General features: G+C 50.4%; 1 protein-coding gene across 5 annotated transcripts in view; it reads left to right on the plus strand.

Moving 5' to 3' along the window:
• DNMT1 (DNA methyltransferase 1) overlaps positions 1-12,441 on the plus strand; it is a 36,703-nt gene extending 24,262 nt beyond the window's left edge. For 4 of the 5 annotated variants that reach the window (XM_010978348.3, XM_031437308.2, XM_031437310.2 and 1 more), the window contains exons 24-40: positions 192-307; positions 498-702; positions 781-914; positions 2,123-2,296; positions 3,819-4,040; positions 4,884-5,076; positions 5,800-5,884; positions 6,088-6,216; positions 6,511-6,793; positions 7,113-7,254; positions 8,255-8,421; positions 8,861-9,038; positions 9,702-9,897; positions 10,215-10,381; positions 10,514-10,630; positions 11,445-11,535; positions 12,086-12,441. In XM_010978348.3, coding sequence (XP_010976650.3) covers positions 192-307; positions 498-702; positions 781-914; positions 2,123-2,296; positions 3,819-4,040; positions 4,884-5,076; positions 5,800-5,884; positions 6,088-6,216; positions 6,511-6,793; positions 7,113-7,254; positions 8,255-8,421; positions 8,861-9,038; positions 9,702-9,897; positions 10,215-10,381; positions 10,514-10,630; positions 11,445-11,535; positions 12,086-12,117 — 2,631 coding nt within the window. In that variant the 3' untranslated portion in view covers positions 12,118-12,441. Of the gene's footprint in view, positions 1-191; positions 308-497; positions 703-780; positions 915-2,122; positions 2,297-3,818; positions 4,041-4,883; positions 5,077-5,799; positions 5,885-6,087; positions 6,217-6,510; positions 6,794-7,112; positions 7,255-8,254; positions 8,422-8,860; positions 9,039-9,701; positions 9,898-10,214; positions 10,382-10,513; positions 10,631-11,444; positions 11,541-12,085 lie in introns of all 5 variants that reach the window. The other variant, XM_031437311.2, reaches the window with a different exon arrangement.
• Positions 12,442-18,222: the final 5,781 nt, after the last annotated feature.

The raw sequence follows: 18,222 nt of genomic DNA on the forward strand, positions 1-18,222 counted from the left end.
CAATAGAGGGATGTGAGGCTTGCAGCCAAGGGAGGTGGATGTTCTCCGTAGTCACCAGGCTGGTAGAGCTCATGGCTTCTTAGCGAAATCATCACGATTATGCTCTCCTACAAAGTGACAGGAACACGCAGGTCCAGCCTAGTACAGACCTTCAAACGGATTCTCACCTGAAGGTTAACTCTTGTTTTCAGACCGATGGGAAGAAGAGTTACTATAAGAAGGTATGCATCGACTCGGAAACCCTGGAAGTGGGGGACTGTGTGTCTGTTATTCCAGATGATTCCTCAAAACCGCTGTACTTAGCAAGGTTTGTATCCCTCCTTCTGCTTGACTTCAGCCCACACTTCCTGTTGAATGAGTAGGAGGTGCCTGTTTTGCAAGAATAGCAGCAGCTTTCACCCCAGACTAAAAACCCCCAATACACGTCTCCCTAATAGACTCGGTCCAGATCTGCCAGCCAAGTTAGAGCTTCCTTCCCACCCCTCTTCCGACTCCAGGGTCACGGCGCTGTGGGAGGACAGCAGCAACGGGCAGATGTTTCACGCCCACTGGTTCTGTGCCGGGACAGACACAGTCCTCGGGGCCACGTCGGACCCCCTGGAGCTGTTCCTGGTGGATGAATGTGAGGATATGCAGCTTTCGTACATTCACAGCAAAGTGAAGGTCATCTATAAAGCTCCGTCGGAAAACTGGGCCCTGGAGGTGAGCGCCTGGCGCCCCTCCAGTGGGGTCTTCCTCGTCGTGTGTGGCCATCATGGCTGACAGTGTCCTTGTCCCCAGGGAGGCATGGACCCCGAGGCCCTGATGTCAGAGGACGACGGGAAGACCTATTTCTACCAGCTGTGGTATGACCAAGACTATGCGAGGTTTGAGTCCCCTCCAAAGACTCAGCCAACAGAGGACAACAAGTACAAGTGAGTGCCGGGGCGGGGCTCCTCGGGGACGCTCGGGTCTGTGTGAATCCCTCTAGCTTTCCCTGTGCTGCTGTCTGCTGGGTTTGTTTCCCCCACGCCCCCGATTGTCTTCCTCGCTAACCAAAGACCAGCCTGACTTGGTTGTGGTGGCTGTGCGTGTGTGGACAGCCTGGCGGGGAGTTACCCTCATGAAAAGCTGTCCCATCCAGGGACAGCGTGTCTGTGCTCCTTCGTGTTCATACTGCAGATCTTGTGTCTTTTCTCATTAGGGAGGTCTTTGATTCCACTTCATTCTAACTGGTGGGTGAATGCTTTTGGGGAAGCTTGCTTAAATGTTCAGTGACCCCTGCCTTCCTTTCTAACCTCAGTACCTCACTTGTTTGACTAAAGGTGGTGGCTAGCGCCTCCCGAGCCAGCAGTAAGGCTGGCAGGGCCAGGGCTAGGAGGGCTCACATAGATGCCGCTGGTGTTTGTCCATGCAGTCTGGGGCTACATTGTGGCTTGGTTTTTTGTTTGTTTGTTTGTTTGTTTGTTTGAGGGGAAGTGTGCAGTAATTAGGTTTATTTATTTTTTTAGTGGTGGTACTGGGGATTGAACCCAGGACCTCGTGCATGCTAGGTATGCAATCTACCACTGAGCTATACCCTCCCTTCAACCTTGATTTTTTTTGTTGTTGTTTTTTGTTTGTTGTTTTTAGAGTGGAGTTTATTAGTTTATTCAGAAATATATATACTCCATGGACAGAGTGTGGGCCATCTCAAACAGCGAGAGAAAGCCCTGGCTTGATCTGTTTTTGAGGTAGTCTCCAACTCCTCTTTAAGGGCTTATTAATCTGAAATGCTGAATTTTACCAAACATCTCTTCAGCCCTTAGAGGTAATAGTGTGAGCCTCCTGTGACGTTTTGAGTTCCTGAGTTTACCACTCTGCATTCTTGCTCATGGTGGATGGATTCTTGACCATATTCTAGACTATTAATGTCTTAGGATTTTTATATCAACTACACAAAGTGGCTTGTCACTTTCCTGTTGTGTGTATCTCTGTTTCCAAATAATTGCTCTCAAAGTGTGAACGTAAAAGTACAAGAAAGCCAGTTCCTTCAAATGTGTAAATACTTCATCTTGGTCACCAGAGTCTGGACTAGGCCAGTGGCAGCTGCAGTCACTACCGGTCACCTAAGGGCCTCTGGCTTCTGTCTTCACTCCTTCAGGTTCTGCGCAAGCTGCGCACGCCTGGCTGAGATGAGGCAGAAAGAAATCCCAAGGGTCATGGAGCAGCTGGAGGACCTGGATGGGCGGGTTCTCTACAGCTCTGCCACCAAGAACGGCATCCAGTATCGAGTGGGCGACGGCGTGTACCTGCCCCCCGAGGCCTTCACGTTCAAGTGAGCTTCCCCTTGGTGCAGCTGGGGCCAGGAGCTCTGGGCCAGTACAGGGCTGGCTCCAGTGCCCTCTGCTCCGCACCGCGGTACCAGGTGCTGCCGAGCTGTCACACTAGCACCTGTTGTGTCACAGCGTCCAGCTGTCCAGTGCAGAGCGACTAATTCTGTGGCAGAATGAAGCTGGGTCTGTGAAAGAAGTCAGAACCCACTGGCTAAGGAAGAACGCTAGTATTTAGGGTCAGTAGTGGGTTCCTGCCCAGCTGGTCACGGCAGAGACTGCCTCCTTCCAGTTCCCACCTATCAGATGGGGGGAGAGGAATATCTCGCCTGTCAGGCCTCTAAGGAGTAAGTGAGTTTAAAAAAAAAAGTGCTTATTAGCATAGTGCTTGGCTTACAGTAAAGACTGACTGTGAGTTACTTCTTGGTAAATGCAAACTGCATCAAAAGACTTCATTTCAGAGGACTGAGGCTCTTCAGGGAAAAATCGAAGCCACAGTTATTTTCCACACTTGATCCATTCCTTGTTCGTTCTAAGAACTAGTGTGTGGTTGGATTTACAGCCAACATTTTCCGAGCTTAGTCAGCTCAGTTTCCTGAGTTGGAATTCCATTTTCCTAGAGTCCTAATTGGAATGCAGTCCCCAGCCTCCATTCAGTCACTGAATTACAAAACCTCGGTCCTTCAGCCCCACAGTGGGTGTGCGTGGTCCCGGTAGCACCCGTCGGTGGTGCTGTGGGAGGTGGAGGGCTCCCTGTGGTGCTGGCACCAGGTGCTCCTGGCACAGAGGGAGTGAGCACAGGTGTCCAGAGGCGCCTTTGGAGCCCGTCAGACTGTCAGGGGGCCTGGTAGGAAAGTACAGCGGCTGCCGTCCTGAGTGGCCATCTTCAAAGTGTGCAGCCCTGCTGTTGTGGCAGCTAAATCAGATGACTGGCTTTTCTGCAGTACGTGGTCAGGCAAGTTGGGCTTGTCCAGACCGCGAGTCTTCTCCCCACGGCCCTGCAGCGTTGCCTCTGTAACAGCTCTAAACAGCCACAGTAACAGCTCTAAAGTCATGGAGACGTTCACTTCTCGCCTGTACTGTATCCACTGTGGTTCACGGGACCCGGCCTATCGTGTTACTCAGGGACCTGGGCTGACGGGGCCTCTGCCTTCTCAAAAGTTGCCAGTCTGAGGCAAAGGGAAGTGCACTGGAGGCTTTCCTGGCAGTTAAATGCTCCCGCTCGAAGTGCTTGTGTATCACTTCTGCTCACATTTACTGCTCATACTTACGTGCCAGGAAGTACAGTCCTGCCATGAGGCTGGGAGCGGGGACTAACTGAACAGCCTTAGTAACAACAACCGGAGCACAGACGGACAATGCTTGTTTTAAAGTGTGCATGAGATTTACTCTAAGTCTATTCTAAGGGCACTTAGCTGCATTAGCTAAGGTGTTTGAACCTAAATGACTGTTGTCACTGTTCAGTCTTGCTGAACTATTTTTTAATGCTTCCTGTTCCGTGATTCATAACTTCATGCTTCTCTGCAGCATCAAGCTGTCCAGTCCTGTGAAACGCCCACGGAAGGAGCCTGTGGATGAAGACCTGTATCCGGAACACTACCGGAAATACTCCGACTACATCAAAGGCAGCAACCTGGATGCCCCCGAGCCATACCGAATTGGCCGCATAAAAGAGATCTTCTGCATCAAGAAGAGCAATGGCAGGCCCAACGAGACAGACATCAAAATCAAACTCAACAAGTTCTACAGGTCGGCCCTGCAGGAGGCCCTGCCTGCCACGGGGGTGTGACGTGGCACGCATGGTGGTGTTCTAAGAGTTAGGTAGCAGGGCTCTTCTTCCAAGTGTTTCTGATTACCTGGTGGCTACCGATTGCACAGTCCTCGCTTTTAGACCTCTATCCTGAAGCTGCGGAGCTTTGTCCAAAAGAGATCCATGAGCAGAAGTCCGGAGTGTGATAAAGGCAGGCGTGGAATGTCCCGGGCTCCGCCTGACGCGCCTCCAGAGCCCTGAGTTCTGTTCATGACTGTCCGAGTTCCACCCACTCCCAGTTCCCCTGTTCTTCTCAGGCCCTCTTCCCCGTTCCTGGGGGGTTTCTCTTGTCCACACTCTGTCCAAGGTCTTGGCTTCTCTAGTCGTCCTGGGATCCTACCAATGGTTGGGAGCTAACCCAAAACTAACCCTTGCAGATAGGTCTGAAGTTGTTCCACTTCCCAGCTAATGTACATGGAATATTTTCTGAAGTCTTCATAATAATCAGTTGAATATAGAAAGAAACAAGGAATCTGTCTAGTAGAGGTGGAAAAAAAGCAGCTCTAGACATGCTTCTTAGCAGGAGATGGCAGCTGTTCGTAACACAGGGCCAGCCGTTTTGGGCTGCGTTGGAGGCACACAAACTGCTGAGTTCATGGCAAGGAATCCCACTTAGTTCGTAGTATTTAGCGCCAATGAACAGGGGTAGTAATTAAGGTGACTTAATTGAGGGGGGCATGGTCTTTATGCACAGATCCTCTGAGCACCCCAGGAATGCATGCCCTTTAACTCACTGTCAACTTGCAGCAAAGGGCTCCTAACAAAGACTCTTGCCCTCGTAGGCCGGAGAACACACACAAGTCCACCCCGGCGAGTTACCACGCAGACATCAACCTGCTTTACTGGAGCGACGAGGAGGCCGTGGTGGACTTTAAGGCCGTGCAGGGCCGCTGCACTGTGGAGTACGGGGAGGACCTGCCTGAGTGCCTCCAGGACTTCTCAGCCGGCGGCCCTGACCGCTTCTACTTCCTGGAGGTGGTGCTCTGGGCTTCCTGGAGGGAGGGCCTCCGGGTCAGACGCAGCCCCTGAGAAAGCAGTTTAATTATCCAGAGTACAAATCTGTGACATTCAAGTTGTTCTTGGATTTAACACTTTTGGCTTAGAACAAAACAATGTGACTTTTGAGTGTCCTAATGCAACTAAAGTTTATTTGAGGACTATTGGGTGGCCTCTGCTGGCCCAACCAGTACCTGTGAGTTAGGAAAATGTGCCTCTGCCCCTGGGAGATGCAGTCTTGCCCCCAGTCCCGTCAGCCAGGCTTCTGTGTCCAGGCCGGGGCCACACAGCTGGGCAGGTGGCCGGGCTGTTGAGCCAGGAGTCTGTTGATGAAGCTAATCACTTTTAAATTGTTCGAACATGGCTCTTTTGTGTTGGACTGTCTTAAAACAATACTTGCCTGTGTTTCTCCCAGGTTCCAGTGTGGACAGTCTAATGTAACACTTGCCTCTTTTTAGAATGAGCAGTCCATTTCCTTAAAATAGCAGAAATTTCAATGTCAGTCACTTACTGTTTGTATTAATAGAATTTTTTTCCCTCATCTCCAATGTAGTAAAATTAAAGCACCCTTATTGGTGGTTAACTGTTGATGGCCATATTTAGGGAGAAACTAAGTAGATCCTTATCAAATTAACTTCAATCCTCTGTTAGAGAGGGGACCAGTGTTTCTCTTCCAGACTATTGTGGTTCTTTCCTTCTCAGGCCTATAATGCCAAGAGCAAAAGCTTTGAAGATCCTCCAAACCATGCCCGTAGCCCTGGAAATAAAGGGAAAGGGAAGGGGAAAGGTATGTCGTTACTCCACGGGCATCTTTACAAGCTCGCCTCCTATAACTCGGGATTCTCACGAATCAGTCGGTATAAAACAGCAGCCACTGACATGACCTCACTCTGCTGCTGCCAACTGAAAATGAGGCCGTCTCTGAGTCACCAGGGTGTTTGAAGAGAGCGAGTCGGGGCCCTGATTTGACTTGTGGCCTGTCACCTGCAGGGAAGAGCAAGGCAAAGTCTCAGATGAGTGAGCCGAGCGAACCCGAGGCAGAAATAAAGCTGCCAAAGCTGCGGACCCTGGATGTGTTTTCTGGCTGTGGGGGGTTATCAGAAGGATTCCACCAAGCAGGTATGCTCCGGTTTTCTCTCCACACAACTAGTGAAACTGGGTGGGGCGGGATCTGCCTGGAGGACCTTTCTGGCTCTGGTCACAGTTCTGACTAAAGAGTCTTCTCGTTCAAGGGGGTGCAGAGCACATCTTTAGGGGGAGGGTATAGTTCAGTGGCAGAGCACATGCTTAGCATGCGTGAGGTCCTGGGTTCAATCCCCAGTACCTCCTCCAAGAATAAATAAATAAACCTAATTACCCCCCACACCAATAAAACAAAAACAAAAACAGCACGTTTGTCCTTATATCCACCAGGCATCTCAGAAACCCTGTGGGCCATCGAGATGTGGGACCCTGCAGCCCAGGCCTTCCGGCTGAACAATCCGGGGTCCACGGTGTTCACGGAGGACTGCAACGTCCTGCTGAAGCTGGTCATGGCCGGGGAGACCACCAACTCCCGCGGCCAGAAGCTGCCTCAGAAGGGAGACGTGGAGATGCTGTGTGGCGGGCCTCCCTGCCAAGGCTTTAGCGGCATGAACCGCTTCAACTCTCGTACCTACTCCAAGTTCAAGAACTCCCTGGTGGTCTCCTTCCTCAGGTAAAGGGCGTAGAAGCCCCTCTGTGCTTGGGGCTGCCCGAGGGCTACTGGACAGCCGGCTGGGGCGGCAAGGCAGGTGGGCCGGGGCTGTGCAGTGACTGTTCAGCTGTTTCACGCCGGCTGTGCCGAAGGCTGTGCGCCGAGGTGAGGCGCTGTCTCGGCCCTCAGGAAGTTAATGGTGCGCGTCCCGCTGGGAGAGAGGCCTTGAGTTGGGAGGAGCATCTTGACAAACGTTAAGCGTTTGGGGAGGCTTCTGGCACAGCAGGTCTTCCTCCTCTCGCTGCGTGGGGGTGACTCCGGCCTCTCCCGCCTCCCACAGCTACTGTGACTACTACCGGCCCCGGTACTTCCTCCTGGAGAACGTCAGGAATTTCGTCTCCTTCAAGCGCTCCATGGTCCTGAAGCTCACGCTCCGCTGCCTGGTGCGCATGGGCTACCAGTGCACCTTCGGCGTGCTGCAGGTGAGCCCGCGCAGGGGTGGGGTGGGCAGCCGCGGGTGGCCAGAGAAGGGGGGCAGCAGTCCCTTGACTGCAGCACACTGTCCCCAACCAAAAACAGCTCAAAGGGACGGGCCTTAGTGTGGTAACCTGCGGTGAGGGCGGGGACACGGCCGCAGGGGCTGAAATCGCAGTGTTTCTCAGAACTGTGTCCCCTCACGTGCCTGAGGGGCTGCGTTCAAGGGGGCTCTTTGCTGCATTGTCTTCAGCTCGTTTCCCTTGTCAGGGAGTGGTCGTGGCCAGCTAGAGCTCCAGGTAGCGGTTAGACACCCCCTCAGGGTGGAGGAACCACGCACAGACCAAACTTTTTCAGGCTGAAACAAGTTTTTCCTCTAAGTGAACGTACATGCTTACAGACGCCTAGAGCATGTGGGAGGTCACACTCCAGGTGACCGTCTGCAGGGAGAGGGATTTAGGGAGATCAGAGGGGACGAGGCCTTTTCTGAAAAGCAGCTGTTCTGTATGTACCTGGTCAGTAACTGATGGCATAACAAACAAGTACCAAAATGGGAGGGAGAGGTGGCTGGAAAGCAGAGAGTGCCTGCGGGGACCACCTGGCCCCCCATTTAGCCTCCATGGAGTCCTGGCCTCACTGGTCAAGCCTTCCTGGCAGCCGTGTTCTGTCCCTCATGACCAGGCTGCCAGGCAGGTGGCAGGGCTCCTGCTGTCTCCTCTGGCTGAGTGCACAGGCCGTGGCATCCCTCATATGCTATCTAAAGAGGGGGCTGGGATCGCCAGTGGGGTTCGTGCCCATCTTCTCCAGGGGTAACTGGTCACCACCCGGGATGTTTTGTTCTTTCATCTGGTCCCACCTCTTGCCAGGAGCAAACCGGCAGGTTAACTGGGGGCTCTCCAACTGCTTCACTCCAGCCAGCCAGTCCAGAAAGTCGGGTGCTGCTGACCTCGGTCTGGCTGGTCAGAGGTGCCCACTGACCATGCCTATGTCTGGCCCTCCCATGTGCAGGCTGGTCAGTATGGCGTGGCCCAGACTCGGCGGCGAGCCATCATCCTGGCGGCGGCCCCCGGAGAGCAGCTTCCCCTGTTCCCGGAGCCCTTGCACGTGTTTGCGCCCCGGGCCTGCCAGCTGAGTGTCGTGGTGGACGACAAGAAGTTTGTCAGCAACATCACCAGGTAGGAGCCCCTGTCCCGCTGTCATGGTGCTCAAGAGCCTTCCCCGAGGAGGCTGGGGACGGGTAGGCCTCTGTGCAGAGGCCTGAGCTGAGGAGAAGGCATGAGAGGAGCAGACAGCATGGCGTCCACCCTGCCCCACAGATGTCCTGCCACCTCTGGTCTTGTTCTGACACCCAAGTGAGCCCTGCATGCAGGGCGGCGGCCAGAAGTCTGGCTGCAGTCACAGGCAGAGCCCACACTAAAGCCTGTCCCCTTCGCAGACCTGGTCTGAGAAGAATGCTGCCCGTGTGACCCCAGGTGGCCTTTTGACCCCAAACTGGGTTGCCTTCTCTGGAGAAGGCAATGCCAGCGGTCAAGGGACGGCAACTGTGATGCGAGGGACAGTAGCTGTGTGTATGTGTCCCCAGAGGTGTCGACAGTCTGTTGTGCTGTGTTGCAGGTTGAGCTCGGGTCCGTTCCGAACCATCACCGTGCGGGACACGATGTCCGACCTCCCCGAGATCCGGAACGGAGCCTCGGCGCAGGAGATCTCGTACAACGGGGAGCCTCAGTCCTGGTTCCAGCGGCAGCTCCGGGGCTCGCAGTACCAGCCCATCCTCAGGGACCACATCTGTAAGGTAATGTTCCCTCTGCAAGGTGGGGCCTCCTTCCAGCCGCCTCACAGAAACAGATCTGTGGTGGGAGCCCAGCCAGGACTCAGGGTGGGAAGCAGGATCTGATCGCAGCCCCCTCCCTGCTCCTCTGCTCCTGGCCCACAACCCGAACCAGCTAAAAACTGGCCCCCAGCCTCACCACCTCACTGCCTCCTGCTACTCTTCTGGGTCCCCCACCACCACCCCCACAGAGTACATGGTTGGGTAAAGTGTCAGTCAGAGTTTACACTCTTCTGGAATAGGTCTAGCCTCTGCCTCCCGCCACTGACCTTGTGTCTCACCACTCCTGTTCTCCAGGTGTTCTCCCAAGTGCACGAAACCCCAGCTCTCCCCATAGCCACCACCTCCTGGCCTGCAGGGCTCAGCTCAGATGTCACCTCAGAGAAGCCCTCCTTGCGCTTGCTCTGAGCTATCCCTTCACCTGTTTCCACATCCCCGCTCTGGTTGTCTTTGTGGCTCGTGTGTAGTCCTCAGGTTGTTGATTGAGTTACTTTTTGTCTCCCCGACTGGGATACACACCCCATCACCGTGGTCTTCCCAGTGCCTAGCACTGGGGTCCCCGCCCACTGCAAGTGCTCAGACGATCCCCCAGCTAGGTGACAGCTGGGGCCTGCTGTGCTCTTCCAGGACATGAGTGCGTTGGTGGCCGCCCGCATGCGGCACATCCCTCTGGCACCGGGCTCAGACTGGCGCGACCTCCCAAACATCGAGGTGCGGCTCTCCGACGGCACCTTGGCCCGGAAGCTGCGGTACACCTACCACGACAAGAAAAACGGCTGCAGCAGCACCGGGGCCCTCCGCGGGGTCTGCTCCTGTGTGGAAGGTGGGACCCCTACTTGTGCTGCCTTCTGGTGGGGCTTCCCTCGAGTTTGGTGTGAAGCCCTCAGCCCCCTGGGGTTCCACAGCGGGCTTGGGGGATGGAGCGCTGTCTCTGGGGTTTCTTAGCAGGAGATACTGGTGGCCGCTGCTCTGTAACCCAGAGGCTCTGGGCAGGGCACAGGCAGGCCAAGCCCGGTGTCCCTGATAAGCAGCTGCTGCGAGCAGGGTCAGTGGTAAAATTTTGCCCAGGGAACAGGGACTGTCAGCTGCTCCGTCCCTCCTGTTCTGTAACCACGGCCTCACCGCAGCCCTCTCTTCCAGTGGGGAAAGCCTGTGACCCTGCGGCCAGACAGTTCAACACCCTCATCCCGTGGTGCCTGCCCCACACTGGGAACAGGCACAACCACTGGGCTGGCCTCTACGGGCGGCTTGAGTGGGACGGCTTCTTCAGCACCACTGTCACCAACCCTGAGCCCATGGGCAAGCAGGTGGGTCTGAGGGCTGGGGTCAGGCCGGGAGTGGGTGGAGGCCCAGGCTTAGCGGGTGGGCTGGCTCTCTTCACCTCCTCCTGCCTCGGTGCTCACGGAGCCCGACTCCCCCACCTCACCTCTCTCCTGCAGGGCCGCGTGCTCCACCCCGAGCAGCACCGCGTGGTGAGTGTGCGGGAGTGTGCCCGCTCCCAGGGCTTCCCTGACACCTACCGGCTGTTCGGCAACATTCTGGACAAGCACCGGCAGGTCAGTGGGCGGAGCCTGGAGGGGCGCCGACTGGCGGTCCTCACACAGCGGCCCCAACAGCGGAGGCCCCTCTACCACTGGCAGAGACATGCAGTGCAGAGCTCTGCTCACGTGGTCACTTCACAGGGGACGTTGAGCCCGGCGCTTGTTGACTGAGGGCTCAGCACTCCCAGAGGGTTATGGTCAGGAAGGAGGGACCCTCCTCCAGGGGCCCAGGTTGCTCATGGCTCAGGCTGAGTTACTAAGTACGTTCATTGCTGTTTACAGCTGAGGCAGATTTAGCCCAAAGGAAGGTTCCAGCGCACTGAACTTCAGTGAAAGACCAGACTAAATGGGCGGTGGTGAAAATCCACTGTTGCTAAGGGTTGAAACGAACCAACAATTCCTCACTGTCTCTCACAGGGTGTTAAGTTGGTTGTTAATTAAATGTCTTTCCATCTAAATAGTGCAGGCACATGGCTGAGAAAGCCAGCAGTGTGTGGGGGTTACAGCGAAACCCTCCTGTTTCACCGCTTGCCCTGTCCTGTGCTTTGGAAGCGGCAGCTCTTAGCTGGAAGTGAAGCTTGGTGGCTTCCTGTCTGGATGTCCAAGATTCTCCTGAAGCCCTTTAAAGGCCCCCCTTTCTGGGTGGTTCTTGACATGCTGGTGTTTGGGGCAGGAGGATGGGCTGGGTGGAGGGTCTGAGTGCCATCATGATGGAAGGGCTTTGGGGGCCCGTTGAGCATGAGACCAGGGTCCCAGTGCCTGTGTTCTGAGGATGCTGGCACTGATTCCAACCATACCAAACAGGCATCTCCCTCCTTCCCTTCTGCAGGTGGGTAATGCTGTGCCACCGCCGCTGGCCAAAGCCATTGGCTTGGAGATCAAGTGCTGTATGTTGGCCAAAGCTCGAGAGAGCGCCTCAGGTATGGTGGGGGTCAGAGATAGCGAGGGTTTGACTCTAGGCTCTGGGACTTGGGTGAGTCACCCACCCTCTCTGGTGGGCTCGCTTCTTTTGAGGGGTTGCTGTGAGATTGAGTGCTCGTCTGACTGCTTAGCAGTGGAGCCCGGCACGCAGTGGGCGAGCGGTCAGGTCTCGGGGCGCTGGCCTCTGTCCTGCCCAGTGAGTCTGGCTCGGCTAGGCCCGCCCCAGACACCAACCCAGGGGGTCTGTTAGGGAACACCCGCGCAGTGCTCAGTCTCCCTGAATGTTGATGCAGAGCTGTCCCAGGTGTGTGTTGTTGTTTAAAAATTGGAGGTACTGGGGATTGAACCCAGGGCCTAGTGCATGCTAAGCATGTGCTCTACCACTGAGCTACACCCTCCTCCGTCCCAGGTTCTTACTTGGTCGTCCTTTAACACCAGTGCCTGGGCATTAACATACTTTCTGACATAATGCATTTGTTGCTGTTACCTGTTGCTTTGTGCAACATTATATATGTTCCTGCACTAACTTTCCGTTTTATTTCTCTCCAGTTAAAGTCAAGGAGGAGACTACTAAGGACTAGTTTTGCGCTCCCATCGAGCTTGTTTCTGGCACCAGGGATCCCCAACGTGCACTGATATTGTATTTTTAACATGTTGATCTGTTGGTTCAAATGTGTTGTACACGGTGTTTGTGGCCTTGGCTGACACGAAGATGTCCTGTGAGGTTTGCTTATCAGACTAATTTGACTCGGTGATCAAACTGTGCAGTACTTTGTGCATTTTGGATTTTAAAAGTTTTCTATTATGCATTATATCAAATTTACCACTGTATGAGTGGAAATTAAACTTTATGTAGTTTTTATATGTTGTAATATTTCTTCAAATAAATCTCTCCTATAAATCGCCCTGGGTGGTGATTCATGATTTATGAGGGGCTTCTGGCTACCTTTCAGCTGAGGCTGGATGAGAATGGACTTGTCAGTGCTGAAGGTGACCCCATGGAGGCATTTTTCTGAGGTTAGATCATTCCATGTGCCCCATGTGTGATTGGGGTGGGGATTGTGGGTCAGTTCTGGCCAATGAGATGCAAGTGGCACTTGCCAGTGTGGTTTCCAGGAAAGCCTTTTAAAGGAAGAGTTTCAGTTGGCCTTCCCCATGGCCTTGTAGCTGTTTGGTCTGGCTATGAGGCCTGGCAGTGCAGCAGCTATTTTGTGACCACGAGGACAGAGCCGCACGCAGTGGATGGTGGAGCAAAGAGAAGAGTCGCTTGGAGCCTTGGCCTGCCACCCCCAGGCAGATCCCTTACTTGCTTCAGTCTGTTTGGTGGGCTTTCTGCACTTTCAGCCCGACTCAGTCCTACTGAGCTGTAAGGTGAGCAAACCTTTGTCTTTGGGAAGAGATGGCAAAGCAGGAACAGATGAAGAAGTGTCGGTCAGCAGCACACACGACCCAGGGGGCCATTGTTAGGGTGCCACGTAACACCTGCTCTGCCACCTCTACACGTGCTTGTACCAAAGCACTCGGTGGCACCTCAACTGGGACTCGCCACTTCATCACTTAAGACAAGGACCAGCGATCATTCAGATGTGAAACTTGCTAAGCTTTTTCATAGTAAGTAATTAGATGTGCCGTTTTGTCCCCTCGTCCTGCTGTTGTGAACGGCACCACACTGAACATCTTTGTACATGCTCTCCCGTTGTGTCCTTTAGGGAAATATCTAGAGAGTTTCCTGGATCATCGAGTATAAATATTCTTTATTTCCCCTTCAGAGCCCGTGGCTGACCTACCCCTCTGGGGAGGTTTTGATGCTTCTCCCACCAACAGAGCGACCTGGCCTTTGCCCTACCCTGGCTTTTGCCTCTTTGATCCTTGTCAGTGGAAAAGTGAGTTCTGTTAGCATTCTTTAGGAGTGATTCAACACTCCCAAGCGTCCGGTGGCCACTGGAACTTGTTCCTTATCTCCGTGGTGATATGTGACTTCGTCTGTGCTAGGGGCTGTCCAGGCATTAGGCTTTTACCCCTGCTTGAGTTACTTTTCATCTTGAGTCATGTCTTCACCAGAAAGATTTTATTTTTAGGGGTTAGTGTGTATTTGTCACTCTTCTATTTTTCAGAGCCTATTTAGAAAGGATTTCCCTACCCCTAAGTCATAAACTTGTGTTTTTTTCCATATTTCTAAGATACCTTAACATGCAAATTATTTTTGTAAGGAGTCAAGTAGGCATTTCAGCTCATTTTTTGAACAGGTAACAAGCGCACATGGTAAACACAACCCTCAACATGGTACCTGGTAAAATTTCTCTGTTGGGTTTTATTTTTTAGCTATACTTTCTGCTTTTCTTTTTTTTTTTTTAAGCTAAAAACTCATGTAAAAGTATATCGTGCGTATAGCAAAGTATACTGGGTCTTCCCCAGGTACCCTGACCAAGACAACCGAATCCTTGTCCTTCCAAAGTCCTCCTGTTCCTGAGTGCAGGCGTGTCTGTATCTTTTCTCTGCTGCAAATAAACGGTGGCATCAGTTAAAACCGCTTTGCACCTTCAAGGTTGTTCTACTTGGAGTGTCTTGCTGGTCCCTTTTTATTGGTCTAATATGAAATGTCCAAGTCCTAGACGTGTAGCTTATTCTGGTAAATGAGTACAATCAGAACCCACATCCTTATCAAACTACGGGACATTTGCATCACTCAAAGTCTCCTGTGTCCTTTCCTAGTTCATTACCCGCCTTCCCCCACCAGCAGGCAACCTCTGGTCCAATTCCATCTCCATGGATGGCTTTCCCCTGTTGGGTTCAGTGTGGGCTCTGTGTCTGGCTGCTCTCACTCAGCTTAACGTCTTTGGGAGTCATCCACGTTGCTAATGTGTATCATAGTTTGCCCCTTTTTATCACTAAGTAGAAGGAATGCCCTTATTTTAAACTTTCATCCTATGTGAAACACTTCCTGTCCCTCAAGGGGGCAGCTGGTCAAACTGTGGTACGTACATTTGTACACACATGAGAATCCACATCTATAATACATTTCTAGATGTATTATACATATATATTATGTACAGTTGAATGACTGGGTCAAAACTTCAGAATTGGCACATCCTCTGAAAATCCAGTGGGTGTTTTGTTTTTTTTTTTATAGTGATTGTACAAAATTTACAGACTTCTGGGGAAAACTGATCTTACAATGACAAGCCTTTCTAAGAACAAGGTCAGTCTTTCGGTCTTTCTGGTTATTCAGATTGTTTTTATGTCTTTCATAGCATTTAAAATTCTTCATATAGATACTAGAAATTTCTTAACTTGATTTTTAGGTTTTGTTTTGTTAGTGGAGGTACTGGGGATTGAACCCTGGACCTCATGCATGTAAGCACACACCACCACTGAGCTAAACCCCTTCCCTCTGATTCTTAGGTATTTAACCTTTTCATTACTAATGTACATGGGATGTTATTTTCCAAAGAGTGGTCCTTTGTCTACAGAAAGATTATTGACTTTTATTGATTATTGACTATTTTTTTCTTTGACGATTTATTGAATTCCTTCATTTTTGTGATACTTTTCTGGTTGAAGCCTTCATTTCAGGTATATGATATGCTACTGGGAACAATTTTCGATGAACACCAGGTTTGTTTCCACCTTTTGGCTTCTGTGAATCGTGCTGCCACGACTGTGGTTGGACAAAGATCTGTTCGAGACCCTGCTTTCAATTCCTTTGGGTACATTCCTAGAAGTGGAATTGCTGGGTCATATTTCTACTCTGATTTTGTGAGTCCCCACCATACTGTTTTCCACAGCAGCAGGTTTTTTTTTTTTAATGAAGGAAATATTTAAGGAACAGCTAAAGCCCTTTTGCATGCCTTTCAGATCCCTGTCTGCTACTTCCCCAGACACAACCTCTGTGAAAGCGTTGCTATGTCTCCTTCCTGTCCAGGCTTTCCCCACAATTACCGCATGTCTATAAACTTAATATTGTCTGTGTCTTTCAAAACATTATGTTAATCTATTCTACCACACATATCTGTCTGCAACGTACTTTTTCTCCTTCAAGCATGTTTGCAGTTTTTAAAGAAAAGCAAGCTATAGAAACACTGCATCCCACAGCAGCCAAAATGGTCAGTACTTGTTTCCCCTTTTTGTGTCACGAGGAAGCCTTTTTAACACCCCATCATCACCACAGTGACCACGATCACGCACAAGTGTAATGGGCCCGTCAGCTTTGTCCACGGTGACATGCAATCATCTGCAACTACTGATTGAGGACTTGCACAGACATCGTCACACAGCCACTGATCCACCGCTGGCGATCCCAGTCCCCGTTCTGGGGTTGGGCGTGCATGTAGCAATAAGCCAGACCAATGCCGTCCCTCCCTGCCTTCGGAACAAAGCAGGCAGGCAAACTCCACAAGTGACAAAGAGATTTTAAAAAGCGAGAAAGGCTACCATCCAAATAAAGCAGAGAATTGGGATGGAGTGACTCTGAACCTTGCTTTGTTCCTCTCCAGACTTTATTATTAAAATGCACAGATCTTTAATGTGCAGCACTACCACTGAGCTGTTACCCTCCTCACCTTGATGGACTTTTGAGTTGTGTTACGACCTGAATTTTGTGCCCCCAAAATTCATTTGTGGAAACCCTAGCCCCTAGTACCTCAGAATATGAGTGTATTTGGGGGGGGATAGTCGTTAAAGAAGTGATTGAATTAAAATGAGGTCATTAAGGTAGGCCCTGAGCCAACATGACTGGTGTCTTCATAAAGACCATGTGAAGATATGGGAGAAGACAGCCACCTACAAGCCGAGGAGAGAGACCTCAGAAGGAACCAATCTGCTGATACCTTATCTCAGATTCCCAGCCTCTAAAACTGTGATAAAATACATTCCTGTTATTTATAAGCCACCTCATCTGTGGTATTCTGTTAGGGCTGACCTAGCGAACTAATTCAAATTGTTCCCCGCTTTTGGCCATGGTGAAATAAATCTGAAAAAAACATTTGTGTATGTATTCTACGTGGATGCGTGTTTTCCGTTCTTACAAACAATACTGAGAAGTGGAATTCCACCTGTGAGATCCAGTGAATCCTCCTGAAGTGCTGCTGACTGGCCAGCAGATGGCGCACCGCGCGTGTCCACCTCCCCCCACCCCCTCCCTCATGCCCTGCGCTGGATTGCTTTTGCTCTTGTCCTGCCCGCTGTCCGTGGAGATTGTGCACGTGGAAAGAATGTCGGTGCTACAAAGGAGGACCAGAGGAGGGGCTCCGGGACTTTTTTTCCAATCCAGACTTCAGGTTTCTTCCTACTGCCCTATGCGCCCCTGGACCCCCTTTTATTTTTCCTTGCAAAATACCTGACTTTTTGTAAAAATAACACGTTTGATATTTAAGAAAAAGTATTCTATACAAGAGAATACTGAAAAGGAAGTCAGGCATACCTTGGAGATATTGCAGATTCAGTTCCAGACCACTGCAATAAAGCAAATGTTGCAATAAATAAGCAAATAAATAATAAAGTGAATTTTGCAAGTCATACAAATGTTTTTGGTTTTCCAGGGCATATAGAAGTTATGTTTACACAGTACTGTAGTCTATTAAGTGCACAATAGCATTATGCCTAAAAAAAAGCAATGCATATACCTTAATTTAAAAATAATTACTGCTAAAAAATGCCAATCATCATCTGACAATGCAGAGATCCCACAAAACTTCAACTGGTTAAAAAAAAAAAAAATCTGTGAATCACAATGAAAAGAAGTATGCTTGTAAAGGTGAGGCCAAATCAAAACACCCAGGAGCACCAGTGTTTAGTGGCTAATGTCCTTCTGGGCAAGGAGAAATGTGCAGTTTTCTCTCCAGGGGTGGTGCTCAGATGAATGGGGCAACATTTAGCCAATCCTTTAATCATGATGGTTGTGCTGTTTTCAATTTTCCAATCCTCTAAACCACACTGTGCTGGACACTTTCTTATGGACGATTTAGTGCACTTGGACATGTTTTTCCTTAGGCCACTCCTAGAAGAGGAAGTGCAAGCTCATGGATATGAAATATGTATTAAAATACACTTATATGTTACACCTCATATATATTACATAAATATGTACTATTCATTCATATACAAAGTATACTTTTATATTTATGCATATATTTATATTTAAACCAAAAAATCAAACGGTAAAAAATTTTAAATACAACAGAAAAGTCCAAAAATAATCTTTTTTTCCCTAATGGCTTCCTCTCAAAACATCCCTCAGCAACAGTTTATTTCTTTTCAGAAAATAGTTTTAATGCTATTAAAGATTTACAAAAATTGGTTCCTACAGTATATACCATTTTATATCTTGCTTTCTCTTCTTATCTTGGATATATATATATTTTTTTCACATGAGCACAAATGGATCTACTTCCTTAAAGACTACACAGCATTTAATATATTACTGCACAGCATAACTTAATCTATTTAACCAGCCTCTAAGAATGGACAGATAGGTGTTGCCAGTTTTTGCTGTCATAAACAATACTTCCCAGATAGCTTATTCTTACATTTTTGCCTATATTTACAAATTTTTCTCCCCAGTTGAATTATTAGCTGGCTCAAAGGAAAATACATATGTACATTTAAGTTTTAGGAGATGTTGTCAATATTCCATCTAAAGAGTTTGCATAATTTCATGTACTAACAATGTGAGGGAGTGTCTTTTTCTC

Source organism: Camelus dromedarius, chromosome 27 (genome assembly GCF_036321535.1).
Source record: "Camelus dromedarius isolate mCamDro1 chromosome 27, mCamDro1.pat, whole genome shotgun sequence".
Lineage (NCBI taxonomy): Eukaryota > Metazoa > Chordata > Mammalia > Artiodactyla > Camelidae > Camelus > Camelus dromedarius.